Below are 21771 nucleotides of genomic sequence, written 5' to 3'. Positions count from 1 at the left end.
GGTGGTGCCAGCCCTTTATCTCCGCCGGGCAGCGCCGAACAGCCGGAGCCAGGCGGTGGCGGTGGCGGCAGCAGCAGCGCCGGGGGCGGGGGCGGGGGCTCTGGGTCGGCAGGGGTCAGGCTGAGCCCCCGCTTAGAGCCTTCCCCGTAAGAGCGGCCCGGAGGCCTGAGGTAGCGCACTCACAGAGTGGCTCCAGCCTTCGGCCCCTTCCCGCCCCGGCAGCCCTTATTCATTTGCTAAGGGCTGGGTGGGGCGCTGCTAGGCCGGCTCGCCCCCCTCCCCCCGGGTGCCTTGCCCCCGCTTGGGTTCGTGGAGAGTTGCGGGAGGGCCCAGCCCGCCCCAAGCGTCAGCAGGGCCCTGCAGGCTGGTCCCCATTTGACCCTGGGTGCCAGCAACCCCGGGCAGGCTGCCCGAGACTCCGTGCACAGCAGGCGCGGTCAGGCTTCAAATAGCCCAACTCTGCCCAGGGGCGTTGGTCCTAGGCAGGGGTTGCAACCTTGATTGGGAATGCAGTGTACTTTACCAGGCAGGTATAAAGATCAAAACTTACCTGACCACTACAGCTGTACTGCAGCACGCCCTGTACAGAGCACGGTTAGTGCCATACTTCTGGCCCCACTGCACGCCGTTCAACATAACTAGGTGCTAAACTTTTGTGCCAATGAACCCCCTTCACCTACAGGTTTATTTATAGCACCACAGTCAATAAATAGTAATATGGCGCCCCTGTTGATGTAGACCATTATTTCCCAAACTGAAAATGGGACACCTCCCCCTCTATGGGGCTATCAGCCCCAGCCCTGCCACTTGGGGGGTTGTCAGCCTGAGGCAGCTGGGGTTACCACTCACCTGAGCCAACAGCCTGACTTTTTTGCCAAAACTGGGTATTTGTCCCTTCGCTCTCCCCAACCCACCCCAGCGCAGAAAGCAAACAGGACAAGTGCTCAGTTTGGGGGGAGGCGGGGGAGGAGAATAGTCAGGACATCCAGGACAGGGCTCAAAAGGACTGTCCCAGCTAAAACAGGATGTATGGTCACCCTATACCTCTATTACAATGCCAACTGAAAGAAAATATGTAATTGTTTCCACGATGGTAGAGATGAGTATTCTACAATCAGCATTTAACAAATAAAAGGGATTTTGAATAAAATATTGACTTATTTCTACTTTAGCTCTGTACCCTTAGTTAAACATGATACTTTAAAAAAACAAAAAATAACCAAGGTCTTAGCTACTTTGTACTGGCAGTAGAGACTCTATGGCATTTTTAAGGAAAAAGCCTTGTTAACCAAAATTCCCCTTTTCCCACTTTTGTGAATGATGTTGTCTGATTAGCTGCTACTCTAAAGTGGAGAATTGGATGCATTTCAGTATCCCATTTAAATTTGATATGCAGTAGTAGCTGTAGATTGTGGTGTTTTTAAGGTGCATTTGTACTGTCAAACTGGAACAAACAGAAATAAAAAGCTTCTGTAAATTCAGATGTGCCTGTTTTCAATGAATTACGGACATTCTTCTGCTGTACAGCTCACATATACTATCTTCACCTTGTCACACTTTCTATTATTTCACCCACCCTTTTCAAAAATGCCAAAGGAGGAACAAAATCATCATCCATAGTAACTGCTAGTTCAGTATCATCTTGATATACATTTATGGTTGGTCTCTCTTAAATTTAAGGGCTAGAGTCCAAAGTCTGCCAAAAGTTTAGACTCAGAGTTCAGAAACATCCTCTTCTGAATCTTTGGAATACATACATGAGTGCCCCCCTCTTCAGGGATCTGTTTCTAGCAGGTTTCTGATAAATGTGATTCCTTGGTAGTCTACCATTCCTCTAATTCTGAGGATACAAAAAGGTCATGAAAGCAAATATAGAAGGAGCTGATTGTAATACCACTACTTTAGCAGTTTATCTGAAGAATAAGATGTGCAGTATTCACCTCATGTGTCTAACACTCTGAGAGCCAATCAAGAACAGTAGTCTAAAATGGCCTTGTAAAGGGAGGGACAAAGAATAGACTCAAGTAGGGAGTCCAACTTCAGATCTTATTTCTAAACTTCTCCTTTGTCTCCCAAACACTTCTTTTTTCAGAAAGGTAAAATCCATACTTGGCAGAGGGAAATGGAACATATGCTAATTAAAATCTTAGTTTTAAACTAAACTTTTAGTGGATTAAGTATAAAAATAGAAGGCCTTTAATTTTGTATGTAGAGATTAACCACTCAGAATGTACCTTTCTGATGAACAACAGTTTCCAAGAAACAATGTTTAAAGTTTGCATTTTTTTAACCCTTCAACTAAAATACAGAAATGGAACGGTCAGGATCTAGAAAAGATTAAAGTTTTATTGTCATTTATGAGTACACCATATGTGAATTTAGAAATACAATCTCCTTACAAAGCATTGGAATACAGATGCCCTTCCAAGTCTCAAAACCTAGTTCTTGCAATGTGGTTATATTAGCAGTCCAGGTTTGGTCTTTGTTGCAACAAACTCTTAACGGGAGATGCACGGAAAGATTTAGATACACACTGTAAGACAGTTGAGCTAAATTTCAAAACATCACCCGCCAAAGAGGCACACAAACCATTATTTAAATATTTAACTATAGAGTTCTTATACTTTCTTCCCCATTATGGAGTTGATGTCTGAGATTACAGAGAATTTCTCAGTTAAACTGTCAACTGGTATTTCCATTGTAGCATCTAAAAGCAAACAGGAACTCTGCATTTTTATTACTAGTGCTTATGAACAGGTAATGTTTAACAAAACCCAAAGAGGGCCTTCAGAAACATTCACGGTTAAAATGAACAGTTATTGCAAAAAACTGTACATATTTTCAATCATAACACAATGAAACACTGATGATGCAGTGTTTTGTGTTCTAGGGCATTAATGACAACCGTGCTAACCCTAGTATTCTACTTTTTTTCCTAATATTTAATCTTCATAATTGCAATCTGGATATACAACTGTACTTACAGGAAATATTAAGCAATGCACAGTGCCGTAAGCAAATTTCAGGTCTGGTTTGAACAGAAATCATAAAATAAGTGATAAAATAGTTTAAAATTGGTCCTTGATTCAGATTAGCTATTTTATGTAGATTGGAAGCACTAAATTTAAAGACAAACATTTACTGATAATCAGAACAAATTATTTTCATAGCTTAATTTTTAGAGTTTTATCATGCATGAAAAGCAAGCTGCTGCTGCTTCCCTCAAGTGCAAACATGGAATTTAGCAGAAGACTGTCACCTCAAAGATTTGTATTCTTTCTTTCACAGGTTATCCCTACTTAACCATAAACTACAGAAGCAGGTGATTAGTAAAACAATGAGGCGTACCTTCTACATTGTGACTGTTCTTTAACTATAGAATACTTTGGACCTTTAGCATGAGGGTCAATAAACACAGTAAAGAAGTTTTACATTCTTTGATTTAATTTACATCTTAAAAAAAGACAACCTTATTTGAGACCTTCTGAATCACACTTAAATTGCTGTATAGCTGTAATAAAAAGTCATCTGAAGACTGCAGTAGTTAGGTAGTGCAAGATATTTGCAACTTCAGAAATGTCCACCAATAACTCACCCTCCCAATGATTTAATAAAATATTGCATCAGTCCTAGATGAGGCAGAACAGAAGACTTGCATTTTGACAGTAAGGTATGATTCTCTACCCTAATGAAAATATGCAAAGGACTCGTGCTAACAGTGACTGCTTTTATGATGACAAATGAAACCCAACTGAAAGTCTAGAAAGAAAACTTCTTAGTAGGAATCCTATATTAGCTCAAAGAACATGACGTGACTCTATATTACTAACACTGCCACAGCTGGATATGGTGACACGTGAAGAGAACCAGAGATCTCTGTTAAGATTATGAGATCATGTTTGAATGAAACTGCCCTGCTGGGCTGTAAGCTTAGTAGGCCAGTTCATATTCTATAATACTCCACAGACAACACTGATGAAACTTACAGGTGAAAGCCAAAATATCTTGTTATGAGCGCAACCTCCCCAATTAATGCAATATTCCAAAGATCATTGTGACTAAAACTGTAAAACCAGATCACAACTGTAAATTACCACCACCAAGTGAAGGACCCAATTTACTTTTTCTCTCCACAAAGATGAAAGCTAGAAAGACCACTAGTTGGTGTGGAAAGCAGGTCAGTAGAGACTCCAAGTATGGCTTGAGGAGTCCTCCATGCTAAGCCGCTTTCCACACACACAAATTCAGTCCATCTTCTCTTTCTGGACCAGTTTTGGTGCATCTACAAAATCCTTGCCATTGTAAAAGATGATAGCTAAAGTTCCAAAGCTTGCAGTTCCCCAGAAGAGCACATAAGCCAGTGTCTCAGTCCATGTGTCACCTGTAATCAGATAAACGTTACAGTAAGTCATTTTCAATAAATAGTGGAGAGATCATTTTTAGCGTGACAAGAAAACAGTTAGCAAAGTGCTCATAAGGAAGCTTTGATCAAGAACTGAAATTTCGTATCAGCTTCACATATACTAGAGCCTGTTATTTTGTACTGTGTATTTCCTTCTGAGAGTTTTCTAGCTCGGAAACTAATGTTCTACAGTTAAGCAAAGGCTAATTTACAATGGCTAAAAATTGACATTCATATAGCCCTTAATTCAGAGAGATTCCAAAGCAATTTCATAACAAACTGATTTACGACCTATATAGCCAACACTTGACCTGCCACTGAAATGCTGTCAATCTCTAAGCAAAAGGAGGAAGATTGGTAACCATTTAACTTTTCTCAAACTTTTGTATTCATGACCCCTTTTACACAGCAAGCCTCTGAGTGTGACCCCTCTTATAAATTAAAACACACATTTTTTATATTTAACATTATTATAAATGCTGGAGGCCAAGCAGGGTTTGGGGATGGAGGCATATAGCTCACGACCCCCATGTAATCTCGCAACCCCCAGTTTGAGAACCCCTGATTTAACAGCACACACCAACACAGGAGTTTAGGTCATTCAGGTTACATCTACGCTGCAAAAAAAAAACAGCCATGTGGCAATAAGTTTCAGAGCCTGGGGCAACAGACTCGGGCTCACGGGATTCCCACTACGGTGCTAATAACAGTAATGTAAATGTTCCTGCTTGGGCACTGAAACCCAGCAAGGGAAGAGAGTCTCAGAGACCAAACTCCAGCCCAAGCAGGAACATCTACACTGCTATTTTTAGTGCCAGAGCGTGACTCAGTCTGCAGACCTAGGCTCTGAGATTCCCTACCCCCACAATTGTATAGATACTCCAAGTGAATACCTTAACCAACTGATATAGAGGGGGGAGTTTCAGGGAAGCAGAACATAACCACCCAAATAGGGGGTTGGTGTGGATGGCAGTGTTCTCAATTCTACTCCTTTAGGAAGTGCCATTGGATTATTAACTAACAATTTTATACCTGATTCAACCATCATGTTAAGGAGAAGCGATTACTCATAATATCCCGCAGTAACATTGATTCAACATCAGAGGGAAGAGTGCTATCTGCTGAATGTCCAGCACTACTCTCTGTAGCATCTGAGCTTTCCCATCCAAGTACTGACCAGGCCTGACCCAGAAAAGCATAGCTCCAGGTTGTATGGTTAGAGGTATGACTTGAATATCTCATAACTCATAAGCACATACCCAGTGAATAGCTTCCAACATCTTAAGTGTATGCCTGCAAATGAATTTTGCAAATGTACGCCAAATAGTGACTTACCAGCCATAAGCAAACAGATAATGCACATTGAGAAAGCAACGACCATAATAATAGGCAACTGCGGAAGAAGAAAAACAGAATTAAAAAAGGATATATATGATTGTATTGATTATTTCCTTCAAGAAATTATATTTATAATTTGCTTTGTAACAGGTAAAGTTACATCATTTCTTTGATGTCCTGATTTGGTAAAACAGAGTCTCCTTCTGAGTTTTAGACTTAATCTAAATAATTCTTTAACTGTACATTTAAGATTAGAGGATAATATGCTTGGATTCTGCCTGTTTAGGCTCACTGAAAGATCAAGTTCATTAGTTCTGTTTGGGTATTTGAACAACCCTGCATAAGCCTCCAGTGTTAATCTATCCCACTTGTGTACTGAGTGTACAGAACAGAAGGGGTGAGTGTAGGTATTCTCCACACGACTTTTTCCAATTCCCTCATGTGTTCCACAGTGATCTTTTTTGTCATAACTGCAGTTCTGAAATTCAATAAGTGCTTAGCCTCCCCTTCCTGACTGTCTTGGCACTGACACTGAAGAGAAGAGAAACCAGTATTTGCCTGCATACAGCATTTGATGTTGTGAGATGACATCTTCATGATTTTTTTTAGATCAACAATGATGGTTCTTATTACATTAAAAATGGTTATCCCCTTCCACTTTTCTTTCTTAATGAACAGACAAAGCAAGAGATCCAAGAAGAATCCCAATCTTTCTAGCAGGGGCACAATTGGCCAAAGAGCACCTTTCCTTCCAACTCCATGTCTGAGGGATGCTCCCTTTGTGTCATGGCTGATGTTCTGGACTTAGTCTTCCAGTAAGTGGCTACTATAAAAAATAGGACCAGAAGACACAAATGGCCCCACATCAACAAACAGTCAATAACTACTTAGGTTTACTGAAGCAAATAAAAGAAACAAACAAAGCATTTAGTTTCCAAAAAAGTGTGAATCAAAGCTTATTAAAAAAAAATCCTTACAGCCAAGAACTTCCAGTCCTTCTGTATATGTAGAGGGCTGACAGACTCTACTTCATCCACTGAATAATTTCCAAGAAACAGATCGATAGCATCCTGTAACAGAAACATACATACAGAGTTAAAATGCAGAGCAATAATGACTAAGAATCTACTTGCAAAAAAGAAAAAACCCAACTTACTTGTCTAAATCCATCAGAAAAATTGTTCTTGTAGTAACGTATTAATGAGTTCCAGCCATCCATTATTAGACCCCACTGAGTTCTCTTCCCAGTTCTATAAAAAAGTGGTTTTATGAGCATATTACAACTAATCTGTTTGCAAATTGAAAGTAGAAAGTTATACCAAGTGATGTTCAGTTTTATGATCCTTTCAGGTTTGTATTAACAATCATATAGAGTTTCTATTTATACTTAAGGACAAAGATACAACTGCCTAGTGCTGCCTCTGCACTCTAACTTCTATAGGCAGTAGATTTTTATGAAAAAAAGTTTTAAGAAAGGGTGGAAAGATCTGTGAGTAAAGTCAGGAAAATGGTTTCTCAGAGACTCAGTTTTCCATCATGCAATAAAACAAGATGGAATATTTTATAAACCCATATTGATTTTATTTCCTGATTTTTAATGGTTTTCTAAACTACAAAAGGTATATTATTGTTTATTATATCATGTTGACATAGGCTGAATTTTTCTAGTAAGAGGTAGTTCATATTACCAACTTACATGTTAATGTGTGTCTGGAAAATTGAATTTCAATCTGTAGATAATTAAGTTACAAAAATGCATTGTCCTCAAAACATAATCGTCTCTAACTTGCCTTGTGTAGTCTGTCTTTAAGGCACCAGTTCCAGCATATTGTTTGGCACAAGCATTTGCATTATCAGCCCATGCTGTGAACAGAGAAATAGAATTATGTCTGTTTTCCTTTAAAAAAGGCTGACTGGTCCTTATTTGAAAAATAGTAATTTAACTTTAAAGACAAACCTACCATTTTTGTAGATTTTTTCAAATTCTGCTTGTTCTTCAATTCTCTGTCCAACATGCAGAACACCTAGCCTCTAGAACAAAAAACACACTACAATTCAATAGCAACTCAGAGGAAGTCAATATTTAAGTTTATATGGGACATAGCTTTTTCGTCCAGCTTTTAGCTGGACAGTACATTTTAATATCAAGCAGGTCTTTAAGTACTAAAGAAATTTATGAATGTAAGCTGCTACAAACTTTAGTTGTACTTAATCCCCGACAGAGGATCCATCCTCCCTCCCTCCCGCACAGAGAGAGCTTTGAAAAACAAAAGCAAACTAGAAAAAATCTTGACCTGAAGCTGTGCTTGCAGAGAACGACGTGCTAATAGGCTCTGAATCACATTAGTCCGGTCCAGGCAGTCCATGCAATTACTGCGGAATATTCCGTCCTGCTGAGTCACCACTTTACCATCAGAATCAACTAGAAAATAACTAAGATCCACGACACATTTAAATGTGTGTATATAAATAGGTACCTAAAATAATCCACTTCAAAATATGTTCTGCGACTGCATACTTTAACGGGTTTCTTTAGTTACCCAAAACAGAATCTTTTCCCAAGTTAAATTCTTTGCCATATATGTGTTTAATTTTATTTGATAACATATTATTTATACTTTTCTTTCCGTAGCAGATAGTGAATACATCGCATTATCAAGAACAGTGTCTAAATGGTTATCCTATTGCATTACACATGACAATAACTTACTTGCAAAAAGAAAAGGAGGACTTGTGGCACCTTAGAGACTAACCAATTTATTTGAGCATGAACTCGGAGGAAGTGAGCTGTAGCTCACGAAAGCTTCTGCTCAAATAAATTGGTTAGTCTCTAAGGTGCCACAAGTACTCCTGTTCTTTTTGCGAATACAGACTAACACCACTGTTACTCTGAAATAACTTACTTGCAGTTGCTATGAACCTTGGTATTACCTTTCGGAAGAAGAGCAGGTTCCACTTCCAGCTTCAAGTATATGTTGTAATCATGATGTACACATGGTAATAACACAATCCTTACACTACACAATTACAAAGACTTGGCTTCAGCCTCAAGAGAAGAATTCTGCTTCTATGTCTCAGGCCTGCAGAATCTAATTTTCAAGAGAGCCCAAACTCTCCAGCCCCCTAGTGTTAGCCATATTTTGAGGACTCCTCAAAAAACAAATCAAATAATGTTGTGTAATGCCTTATTTTGAGACATCAGTTCCATCCCTTTATTTAAAGAAAGCTGATTGGTTTTGGCATATGCCTACATAGTTCACTACATGCTACACTGTATTATTAGTTTTAAGACATGTCTCAGTTACTCATTCTAGGGTTGAGAATCCTATATAGGTGGTATTTTAAAGACAAAATTACTTGTTCATTCTGCTTCTTTGAAGGGCTCACATGACTGTTCTCTGTTCACGTCCTCTCAGACTTTATGGGCTGCTCCTTTTCAGGTTTTTATATATGTATTGCTATCCTCAGGAGCATGTTTGGTTTGTACTATCCGTACAGAGTGAGGCATTTATGTCGGCCTAGATCAGTGGTTCAAGCTTTCATTCATAAATGGAACTGGGAGAGGTTTCAGTGGGCTGTTCCTCACATTACAGGGGCAGACAACAACCTGTGTAGAAGTGGGGGTGTAGCCGTCAAATCACTAGATATAGGAGTTCCTGGTCTGCCTCATGCCGTAGACTTGAGACCCAAACGGTGATGATGAGATCTTCAAAGAAGCAGAACTATAACGTAAATAGGTTTCGATTCATAACCTGTAAATCTGTGAGCGGTGAATAATAAAATAAAGACTAATGCATTAAGCAACAACTTCATATAGATCATACAAATTCATTTAATATATGAAATAACTTTATTGGGGGAAAGGACATCAAATCAAGTTGGACATTTGCTACTTTTCTGTGAATCCAAAAAAAAAATATAAATAAAAAGAGTCAGGAAGGGTTGGTGTCTGGTTGCTCAGGTATGGCATTAATACTGCATATGAAATTACCACACTGAAAACAGATAAGCAGTTGTGCTTGGTAATTTCTCATTCCCATGTAATAGGCAGACTTGTGTTTACCCCCCCAAATCCCTTCACCAAGAGAGACATTTAATTCTCCTTCACAGAAGCAAAACCATGGTGAGTGAGTGTATTATAAACCACATTAAGGCCTCTACTTTGCTGCTGAGCAGGAGTGAGAGATCACACAAAGATATCTGCAGACTCCACCCTGTAATCTTTATCTCATTTGCATATGCATCTTCTTCAACTCAAGGCCATAGAATCCATATGAGAAAGTGATCTACTTTTGAGAATATAGATTCTGCTCTATGAATCTGCTGGGCATTTAACAATCTATCACTTTATGCTAGCCACCACAAGATGACCACATGGTGCTATAGAGAGACAGATTACCTAAACTCATCTTGTTGTTCTGAGAGTTGATCCATCAAAAGTTGGAGTCGGTCCCACCTCATTCGACTGCATTCTTTATGAAAGTCAAATGCTATATATCTATTCAGAGACAAGCACATCTGATCAAATAAATTCACGGCACTCTTCACTGCTCTGAAGAGATCACAGTACAATTGTATTTTAAAAAGGTAATTTTTTCAAAAGAAAAAAAGATTGATAAATATTGAAGTGCAGAGAAATGATCTTCTTCAGATGAAGATTTGTCAACATCAGCCAAAATTTAAGAGCAATTCTTTAAAACTGGGTTCAATAAATATCAAAGGACATGTTTTCTTCTTTTCTGTCCTCTTCCAAAATGTCACCTTGCACATTTTGAGGATGCAAATTTCTGCACTCCTTTAGATCAGGGGTTCTCAACCTTTTTCTTTCGGAGGCCCTTCCAACATGCTATAAAAACTCCACAGCCCACCTGTCCCACAATAACTGGTTTTCTGCATATATAAGCCAGGGCCTGAGGTAGGGGGTAGCAAGCAGGACAACTGCCTAGGGCCCCATGCCACAGGGGTCCCTGTGAAGCTAAGCTGCTCAGGCTTTGGCTTCAGCCCCGGGTGGTGGGGCTCAAGGCCTTGAGCTTCAGCCCCATCCGGTGGGGCTTCAGCTTTCTGCCCTGGGCCCCAGCGAGTCTATGCTGGCCCTGCTTGGTAGACCCCTGAAACCTGCTCACGGCCCCCCAGGGGGCCCCGGACCCCTGGTTGAGAACCACTGCTTTAGATGATCCCACCACTCTGGAAGCAGGATAAGGAAGCTCATGTTCACTAGTATTTTACAAAATCACTTCTGTCTAATTATCTTTTCCCCAAAAAGGTGCAGGGACGTGTGTATGGCAACTTAACTAAAAAGACATGGTCCCTGTCCTGAAGTGCTTCCAATCCAAGTGTTCGTTTACCATATTTACGAGACAACACGGGGAAGGAAGGATGGGCAGATGGATCTGCATTTGCTTTTTTCTAAGCTGCTTTCTGCTTTGTATGTAGTTTAAAAAGCTAGAAATTATATTTATATATTTCCTGAAACAGAGGCAAAGAGATGGGGCTAGTATATAATGTACAAAGGAATGAACGGGTGGAGTATGGGAACGTTAGAAGAGGAGAAAGGCAGAAACAGGACAAAAAGCAGGTGGGCCACAATGAGAAAAGTTTGGCAAAATTCAGTAAACTGGCAGTAAGAGGTCAAATAACAGCAAGCCCTAGCAAACAAAAAACAACCACCACCAGTTAATGGCAACAGGGTGCTCATTTCCGAATAGGAAATTAAAAATGATAGAGTCACCAAGTTGTAAGAGTTCAGAATCTATACAAAGAGGCTAAGACGAGATCAAACAAGGGCAGAGAAATTAAACAAGTTCAGGGTGCAAAAGTATGCCTTTGCTGTAGACAACAGGAGTAAGTTTCTTGGGGTGGGGGAACTGTTTAATAAAAAACAAAAGACTTTTCTAGATGGTTTGTGCAGGACTGGAGGTGGCATTCATAAATTGTGAATGTTTATTGATGGCAGGAGGTGCCATGCAAAGCAATTAAAGTAGCAAAACCCTATTTTTAGCAAAAATTTTTTAATTTTTTTAATTTTTTAAATGTTAACATCTGCGGAACTTACAACTGAGAAAAAAAACAGGCCAGAGATAGGATTTTACACTTCAGTTTCTGTAAAATGGCTTTTAGTTCTACAGAAAGTAGTGCAAGGAATCCCACAAGTCATTTATCTCTTAAAGATGTAATCAATACCAGCTTTGAAAACTGAACAGAAACTCTACATTGGAAGTGCTCTTAAAAACATGTCTTCCTCTTCACAAATCAACATATATGCGTAAATATGCAAATCTACAGCAAAACTACTGCAACCGTTGGAAGGGGCAGAGGGCAGGAAGGTGCAGAAAAACGTGAGTAATCTAATTTCCTGTCCTTCTGTAAGAGCCTTGTAAAATGGGGATCGATCGAACGGAAACAACTAAAAATTCAATGCAAATGCATACTATACAAGTAAGATTAACTGCATTCATGGCTAAATTTTGCCCTTAAATGTGCATGTTCTACAGAAGTCCTTAAGAATTATGCATTCATTCTAGAGGGCAGGATTTGGCCCCTAAACTTGTTAGGGACTCCTGACACGAACAAATGTCTAAGTCCCTTACAGGAGAATCTCTGAGATGAAAAAAATAAAAATTTTAAGCTTTGTGGAAAATCCATATTATTCTCTCAATATTCAAGAACATGGTTAAAGAGAAAGCAAGTCAATAAGTGAAGATTACTGTTTTAAAATGATGAATCGCCATTGTTAAACTGCCCATGCACCTGCAACTTCTGCAATCATGAACATTTAACAATAATTTATGTGCTTTCCACACTCCTATGGCCCCTACGCTCCATTTAGGCTGCACACCTAATGACCTTGTCTTGGTGTCTTTTTTCCATGTGACTTCACACCTGGAACCCCTTGGTCTGCAATGCCTCACCTCTTTCATCCTGGAAGTGCATTTCTTCCATGAAGTCAATAAAACACTCACCTGCCCTTTAAAGAAACAAGCAGAACTTTCAAGACACACCACTAGCCAAAACAACAATGTGCTCTTATTACTGTAAGCCTCATACTCCCTTCTTTTTATGCTGTTGTCCTGTCTTAATTCCCTTTACATGCATCCCATGCCTATCATTTCCAGTTGGATTGCAAACTCTTCTGGCAGGGACCATATCCTTTTCCTGCAGTGCAGTATCAATGTGTATTTTAAAAAATGCAATTCTCATGCAAGTTAAATTATTTTATAAGGGCCCCATGACCAATTTGATCACACTTTTAATTTAGGCTTGTTAAAAGGAGCCAGACATGTACAATATACACATATGTATCATAATTTCAGTTCACATGTACCTGACCATTCCATTTCCCAAGCTGTTTACCATTTTTGCAAATGTTTGTTCAAGAGGCTTCTCTGAGCCCTTCTGGTTAACCTGTGAAAAATGAAATGGTAATACCAATCAATCATTCAAATTTGTTTAAAAAGAAGAGGCAAACAATTCAACTAAGCAGAATAATTAAAGGCATACCAAATTAACAATCATTTGTTTTCCATAGCTAATTATCTGAGAGTCAAAATGTCTTTGGAAGCCATCCATCTAGAAAACAAAGGAGAAAAAAGTGACATCACAGGTCTTTAGAGATGCATAGGTCTGTAAATTACTAAAACTGCTACATTAAGGGATTCTTGTAATGTAACACAACAAGTCGTCTTCTGAATGAGAATGTGGTGCTTAAATGAGGCAAATATCTGCACTCCACTCTGTCAATGCACTTCAGCTCTCATCTGCAACAGCCTTGGGCTTCCCTTGTATAAACTACTAGTTGTGCCAAATAATGCAGTGGTTTTTATCACTGTACACAAATGAGAACCAGGAAGAGATGACTGCATTCATTTATACTTATGACCTCATTCAAGCTTTGAGCCAAAGACTCCATGGATAAAAAAGCTAGTACACTGGCCCAAGCCTCTTGCTACTTCAACTTTAAAGGTACGGTTTGACTTTTATATTAAGAACAGATTTAAACAGTATACTGTATGTTAATGAGAAGTCGCAGCAATGTTAAGTTTATTACCACATTATATCCATGCAAACACTGAATTCCATTTTACCACCACACAACCAAGGAAACACACATACATGATTTACTACTTTGCTGATCTGTGGCTTTGGCTTATACTTGAGGTTTGGTCTCTGTGACCAGAAAAAAGGAATTGATCCACGGGTCTGGAAAACAAAGGAAAAGGATACTTAAATAACAAATGCAATTTCATGTTCTTGTTCAGTACACCTTCCTGACATCTGTATTTTAACTTGTTTTTTCTTGTTAAATGTAAAATCAGGTTTTGGGCAGACAAGAAAATAAAGACTTGCCAGCTGAACTTAAGCTAGTCATGCAATCAATTCTGATAAGCCACTGAATTTACCTGGACAAATGAAGCTTTGCTCCCATTGTAATGTACAATTTGTTCCGTTTCAACAAAATTAGCTGCATGGCCTTCTGAATCAATACCTGAGTTAGAAAAAACAGAATCCAGTTCACAGCCGGCCACAAACACCATTGCTTTAGGTTTGAATTGGGGTCTCATTTTTCAGTTAGTAAGATGAAACAATACAGAATAGCCAGAAGATAAGTGAAATCTGTGTCCTCTGTAGATCAAAGCCACCCTCTGAGACACTGTCAGCTCATGAAGCAGAGACTTGGGGTATGTCCACACTATGGAGACTATTATGGCATATCTACGACACTGTAGCTATGCTTGCACGACTATATAGTGTAGATGTGGCATATAGCAATGGAAGGGGATTTTCTGTCTGCGTAGGAACACCACCTCCCAGAGTGACAGTTGGTACACTGATGGAAGCATTCTTTCATTAACTTAGCTGCATCTACATTGCAGGTTAGATTGGCATAGCTAAAATTGCTCAGGGGTATGGATTTTTCAGAAAAGCAGACCTAGATATTGCTATCATTCAGTCAGTGCAGGGCCTTTATTATACTGCCAGCACTTCTTAATAGTCTAACTTAAAAAATACTTAGGTTATTTTAATACTGAACAAAGATGCCAAAGCGCAGACACTGAAATTTATCTTTCCAATGGGAAAATTACGGCACAAGGAGCAACAAGTTTGTCCACACTTCCTCAGTGCACCTCAACATAACATGCAGAGACTGGTAAGGAGAAAGTACTTCAGTCTGCTTCCTTTTCAGCCTTTGGCCTGAAATCAGGGAAAAGCGGACTGCTACATAACAGACAGCCAAGGATTGTATGCCAAACAAACAAACACACATGAAAATTGTAGTTAGGCTTGTGTGTGTGTGTGTGTGTGTGTGTGGAACCCAGCTTAACTTTTCTTTCCCTGCACATGAGAATGTTTTCTTGTAAAAGTTCTTTATTAGTCTGAAAATGTTATGTAAGGTATTTTACTGAAGTAAATACCACCAGCTTATTTACAGGATAATAAGTATTGTCCAGTGTTTCATTTAAAATGCTCATCATTTTAAATTTTTGGACTAAACATAAATCAAATGCCTCAAGGAGCAATAAATGAGGTTTGCAGTTTAATAGATGCATTTGTAGATGAAACTACAGTTTTGTGCTCAAGGATGTTTTTCTGTCCAGTTATTACACTGAAGTAAAATATTTGGCACAAAAATTACATCAGGTTGTGACAGAATGGAACACAACAGTAATGTAAGTGGTTAAATACCTATGCCATTTGAAAATAAGAAATTAACGAGTTACAGATATGTTGACTGTTCCAGCAGTGGTTGCATTATTTGTCATCTTACCTCTCACATAGTAACGTACACCAGCTCTGAAACAGCTTCTTCGAGAGATAAGCACCCAGTCAAAATACTTTCCATTAATGGAACAAGAGTGCATAGCTATAACTGGTAAACATGTTAAGGAACACAAACTTTTGCAATGTTTACTATGGTATTTTTAAATAAAAGGGAACAGGCACAGACATAGGGCCAAATGATGATTAAATAAATAGAAAGGATTTTGCAAACATTCATTGATGTGTAGGTATATGTATAAATATACTGTTATCCCTATGTCAAGTTATTTATTGATATTTAACTTCAGAGTCAGTAGCCTAATACTCAAATTAGTATATGCATGACAGAGCAAGTTTTAAGGGATGCTAATTAACTAAAAAAATATGAAGTGATTATAAATAGGAGAAAACAGGATTTGAAGAGACTTGAGACTGGTCTCAAAAGGTTCTTCAATTAAATTAAAATGTTGACACGTCTGATGATGAAACATTTACAATCTATTAAAAGCCCATGCACACAAATGACCATCACAATTGAAAGAAATAGGTCAATACTATCAGCACCATATGTATGATCTCAGGCCCTGGCCAAAAAAAAAAAAAGGTCTTAACTCAGGGGGGAAAAAATTTCAGACTGCAGACCAAGCACTTTCTGCAATGCTTTCTCTTTTCTAAAAGAGAATTTTTCCCACCTTTTGCAACCAGAATTAGAAAAGAAACCTTCAAACCTGATCATGCTCTCGCACACTATAGAGCATCTTGACAATATGCTCCTGGAGCACCATAGCAGGACAACATTACATTGCCCATAGGCCACATTCTGTCCTTATATGTACACACCTCCTACTGAAATCTCCAAGGGGAGCTGCTTATGCAGAGACTTCTGTGCTTTTAATTAAGCCCTACACATCATTTTGGTATCAGATTCTAGTCCTTACTGTCAGGGCAGGGGTGGCCAGCCTGAGCCTGAGAAGGAGCCATGATTTAACCAATGTACATTGCCAAAGAGCCACAGTAATATGTCAAAAACAATGAGTCGTCCTTGTGGCACCTTAGAGACATAAGCTTTGTGATGAAGTGGGTTTTAGCCCACGAAAGCTTATGCCCAAATAAATTTTTTAGTCTCTAAGGTGCCACAAGGACGACTCATTGTTTTTGCTGATACAGACTAACACGGCTACCACTCAAAGTAGTAAGTCAGCAGCCCTCCCATCAGCTTCCCACCCACCTGCTCCCAGCACCTCCCACTGGCAGCGCCCCCGCCCTCCCGATCAGTGCCTCCCCCTCCCTTCCTGCAGCTCCCAAATCAGCTGTTCAGTGGCATGTAGGAGGCTCGGGGGGGAGGGGGGGAGGAGAAGCGAGGGCATGGCAAGCTCAGGGGAGGGGGCGGGAAGGGGCGGAGTGGGGACAGGGCCTGTGGCAGAGCCAGGGGCTGAGCAGTGAGCACCCCCCGGCACATTGGAAAGTTGGCACCTGCAGCTCCAGCCCCGGAGTCGGTGCCTGTACAAGGAGCCGCATATTAACTTCTGAAGAGCCGTGTGTGGCTCCGGAGCCACAGGTTGGCCACCCCTGTGTTAGGGGATAGTTGCTAAGGGCTGGCAATTTAACTTAGCAGTTCAGTTCTGTCAAGGTCATAACTACTTTCAGCTGATGTTAGATAATACAGCATCAAACTAATATCAGAAAGCAGCACTCCTCAATTACTGCAGCAGGACGCAGAACACAGATTCATACTACCCTCCATTGCCAGCAAGGTAAAACTACAACTTCAAAGGTTTCAGAGTAACGGCCGTGTTAGTCTGTATTCGCAAAAAGAACAGGAGGACTTGTGGCACCTTCGAGACTAACCACTTTATTTGAGCATAAGCTTTCGTGAGCTACAGCTCACGTCATCAAATGCATACTGTGGCTTTGTTTTAGCTTTTAGTATAGGCATGCTATCCTGTCTCTCTGCTCTGTTCTTTTGAACGACCAATATGATAACCATCTTACTATTTGCTCAGGTCTGCAAAGCAAGTTTTATTCCAATAAACAAATCAATTTTCTGGGTTTTTATTCAAGCATAAAAAATTGTAATTCTTAAAAATACAACAGATTATTTACACATACACATTTCACCTCACAAATTTCATCTCACCAAGTGTTTTTCCCCACAAAAATCCTGTGGAGGAAACCCACTTTGTTGGGTAACGGCACATTAGGCCAATACTGCAGATTTCATCTACATTTGTGGCAGCACTCTTTGTAAAAATATCCGAACAACTAGTTCAAGTTTGGTTAAGAGAATATACAAAGAGATCCTTTGCCACCCAAAATGCCCTCAATAAAGAGTTCCGAGAGAGGGATCTAAAAAGGTCTAAAATTAGACCTAGAACCACATGCTCAAACTCTTAAAATCCTTGTAGATCCAGATGTCACCTCAAATATATCAGGGCTAGGGCTTGGCTTCTATTTAGCAGGAAATAAAAGCAGTAGCTCTAAACTTGGATCTTTATCAACACTGCCATAAACCTAAGATTGTAGGCTCAATCGATCTCCTACGGAGAATTTAAGAATGGAGGGATGGAATTTTTGAGTAATTAGAAATATTCCCCATCTCTCCACTCTTATTCTGAATCAAGAGAGATTAAGATAGATACCAGAGAAGTTTTATAAAAATGAGAAAGTTACTTACCTTATAGTAACTACAGGTTCTTCAAGACATGTGGGCCCTATCGGTATTCCACTGTGCATACACATGCTCCATGTACCCAGAGTGGGAGAATTCTAGAAAGCAGTGTCTTGTGGTCTGCGCATGTGCCCTCGCTCTCCTTATGCCTCTGACTGAGGAGATAAAGGACGGAGCAGACTGACCGCTTCTCCAGTTCCTTCTCTACTACAAATCCAAGAATCTTGTGAAGCAAAGGGGAAGGAGGGTGGGTAGTTGACTATAGACAGAGACCACATATCTTGAAGAACCTCGTCACTATTAGGTAAGTAACTTATCTTCTTTGAGTGCTGGTCTTTATGTGGGTTCCACTGTGGGTTATTGACAAGCAGTACTCAAGTAAGAGGAGGGTGTGAGGATGCTATTGCTTGTGCTCTTGTAGTATGCCCTCCCCCTCCCATGAGTGGGAGGAAGATGAGACAACCAATAAGAGTAAGATATTGTCCAAGATCCATTTAGAGATCCTCTGCAAGGATATTGCCTGACATGAGACTTTTTCCGCTATGATGATAAACAGTTGAAGATTTTCTGATTGGCTTTGGCCAGTCTGTGAGCAGGACAAACGTCCACATGGAAGTACATATCCTTGATATTGAGAGCTGTAAACCCCATACCTTTTTCAGGATGGAATTATAGATGCCAATATGACCATGTGAAATTTCAGTTTGCAAATAAACCAGTTGACATGACATAGATTGAGGATGGGTCTCCAGCCACGCTTCTTTTTGGCTACTAGGAAGTATATTGTATAAAAATCCTTTCCTTGGTGTTGAAGAGACACCCGCTCTACCACTCCTCACTGTAGGTGGGACTCTACTTCTTGTTTGACAATCTCTGTGAAAATGACCCCTGAAAAGAGGCAGCAATGGGGTTTTGGAGAGGGCAGGGAGGTAAATTTGATTGCCTAGCCAGAATGGATGATGTTTAATACCCACTTGTCCATTGTTATTGCACTCCACTTTTCAAAAAAGAGTGATAGGTGATCCCCAAAGGATGTGTGGAAATCGGCAGATGGTGGCATCACTCACTGGTCTGCAGTTCTGAAGTCCCATCAAAAATATCATTTAGACAGGGCTGGGGTTGGGATGACGTTGCGGCTACAGAAGGTGCAGGAAAATGGGACATCTGAACCTTTTGCCTCTTTCGGGGTGGCTCATAAGACAACCGATAGTAAAATTGTTGAGCCATCAGTCTAGGCTTGTATGATTGCATGTGGAATGTTCTCTTCAGGGCAGATGTATATATTCCCTGGGAATGGGAATGGGAATATATACAGGTTTAGAATGTTTAAAGGACTTATTTGTCTTTTGGTTAAAAAGATGAGTTTCATTGAAGAGCAGGTGTTCTGGATTTCCCTGGGAAGCCCTGAAGTGCAACGCCATGATTCACAGAGCATCACAGTGGCACTTGCTATTGAACTTGAAGATGAATCTGCTGCATCTACTGCTGATTGAAGAGCAGTCCTGGCAACCAACTTACCTTCCTAAATGAGAGCCTGGAATAAAGCTCTATCTTGTAAGGGCATATGGTGGACCAACGGACACTGCTTTCCAGAATTCTCTGACTCTGAGTGCCTATAGTGCATGCATACACACAGTGGAACATACATAAGGACCAGCACTCAAAGAAGGAAAACAGGATTTGCCAGACCAGTGGTATGATCAGTGGTAGAAGCAAGTACTAAATTGCTTATAACAGGCTACTACCCACAATGCAATTACTCAGCGCATAGAGGGCTGGAAAAAATTCCTTCTTATCCATGGAAGGAATCACTAGATCCTAAAATATAAAGGAGATCACTAGAATGGGAGTCTTCTAATACTAAGTAAACCATGGTCTCAATTTTTAGTTTATAACACTTCGTCTTTTGTTAATCTCTCTAAGACTCCCTACGTTTGATTAACTACAAGGCTATAGTCAGAGAGCTCATCCTTGGGTGTTGACTGTGCACTCTTATCTTATGTAATAACTCCCATGGAAACCTGCTGTGGGCCACCTTCCAAGTGAGCACAGGGAAAGATGTACTTCCTTATTTCATGCAGACTTACTGGGGGGTAGGAAGGAGAAGAGAGTCTGGGATAGAAAGCTAGAACAGCACAGACGGGAGATCAGTTTGAGCCAAGAAGATTATATCATTGTGTCTCATCAAATCAGGATCTGGTTCCACGCTGAGACACAGTGGTTGAATTCTAGACCGCTGAACAGAGCATATTTATGTAATCATATTTGCTTTAACACGAAAAGGTCACTACCAAAGTTAGCAAAACTCAAAATTACCAGATAGGTCCCTGTAACAGCGTGGCACCAACCTCTCGCGAACGCCCCTTCTGGTTGGCAGTGTCCACAGTCTTTAAATAGTCCCGGCCCTGTTATCGGGCTGTACCCCCAGGGCTTCCTCCCTGAAGGCAATGGTTTCGCCCTCTTGGCCTACTCTGGCCCCAGCTCTCCAGCCAGGCCACTAAGCAGTTCATTTTTTCTGGGGTTTATCATTGTCCGATTGTAGGTCTGTTCCCCAGTGACCTATGGGGGAGTGGGGGGAAGAGACCCAGGCCCGCCCACTACTCTGGGTCCCAGCCCAGGGACCCTAAAAATAACAGTCACATGCCACTTTTTCCCTTTAATTACACTGCTTTCAGTTCCTTGGGCCACTTCCCCTCAGCCCCAGCCTTCACCAAAGCATCACCCTTACTTCAGGGCTCATCTAAGTTCAGGCCCAGCAGCCAGCCAGGAGCTCTTCCTCGCTGCCATGGTCCCTGCCAGAACTGAGCTGTCCCTGGTGCTGCAGTTCCCTTTGGCCAGCTAGGACGACCAGCTGTACTCCTCTGGCTCCAGCAAGGAACTGACTGTATTTGGCTCTGCAGTGCCTTTCTTTATGGCCTGATTGGCTGTTTCTGCTGCAACCACTCTAGGCTGCTTGGAGGACTTCTCTACTGCTCTTTTTCTGGGATGGGTGTGGTAGGACCCTGAGACCTCCATCAGGGGATCTCTGGGCCTAGTCCACCCTGTCATAAACCCATCTACCCCAACAAAACAAAGCCCAGCTGTCCCCCAATTGGGGCTTTTTGTGTTTTCTAACTCAAAACTGGTAATATTATTGAAAATCCCAGCTTCTGTTAGGCAAACTAGTTTACAGTCAATGCAAGGTATCAAGTTAGTTTAGTATTGCGGGAATGCATGTGTATACTCTGCTCCATGCATCATTCTTAGGAGTAAGGTAGAGTATTGATATCAAAAGCACTGTTTGTTAAGAGAAGGATTCTTGTAACTTTCTTTCAATTTCTGAGAGGATGAGCAGAAAGATGGCAGAATGTACATGCCTACTCCTGTGACATGGGATGGGGAGGGCTCTGAGTTATTACAGAGAACTCTTTCTCAGGTGTCTGGCTGGTGAGTCTCCCCCCCGCAAGCTCAGGGTGCAACTGCTCACCAAATTTGGGATCAGGAAGGAATTGTCCCCAGGTCAGGTTGGCAGAGACCTTGGAGGTTTTTCGCCTTCCTTGGCAGTGTGAGGTAAGATTCACTTGGTGGTTTGAACTAGAGTAAATGATGGATTCTCTGCAACTTGAGG

At 40.7% G+C, this 21771-nt stretch overlaps 1 protein-coding gene across 1 annotated transcript in view; it reads right to left on the bottom strand.

The window, feature by feature from the left end:
- Window positions 1-2326: 2326 nt before the first annotated feature.
- SACM1L (SAC1 like phosphatidylinositide phosphatase) overlaps window positions 2327-21771 on the bottom strand; it is a 62535-nt gene continuing 43090 nt past the window's right edge. The window contains exons 8-20 of the mRNA XM_084618495.1: window positions 15504-15605; window positions 14137-14222; window positions 13850-13936; window positions 13238-13306; window positions 13062-13141; window positions 10140-10238; window positions 8035-8173; window positions 7702-7771; window positions 7531-7603; window positions 6897-6990; window positions 6718-6810; window positions 5738-5795; window positions 2327-4381 (exon numbers count right to left, since the gene is read on the bottom strand). Of these exons, the coding sequence (XP_084474621.1) occupies window positions 4245-4381; window positions 5738-5795; window positions 6718-6810; window positions 6897-6990; window positions 7531-7603; window positions 7702-7771; window positions 8035-8173; window positions 10140-10238; window positions 13062-13141; window positions 13238-13306; window positions 13850-13936; window positions 14137-14222; window positions 15504-15605 (1187 nt within the window). The 3' untranslated portion in view covers window positions 2327-4244. The remainder of the gene's footprint in view (window positions 4382-5737; window positions 5796-6717; window positions 6811-6896; window positions 6991-7530; window positions 7604-7701; window positions 7772-8034; window positions 8174-10139; window positions 10239-13061; window positions 13142-13237; window positions 13307-13849; window positions 13937-14136; window positions 14223-15503; window positions 15606-21771) is intronic.

The sequence above is a fragment of the Lepidochelys olivacea genome, assembly GCF_965140295.1.
Source record: "Lepidochelys olivacea isolate rLepOli2 genome assembly, chromosome: 2".
NCBI lineage: Eukaryota > Metazoa > Chordata > Testudines > Cheloniidae > Lepidochelys > Lepidochelys olivacea.
Note: the sequence above shows the minus strand (reverse complement) of the source record. Positions and strands in the feature narration are given on the sequence as shown.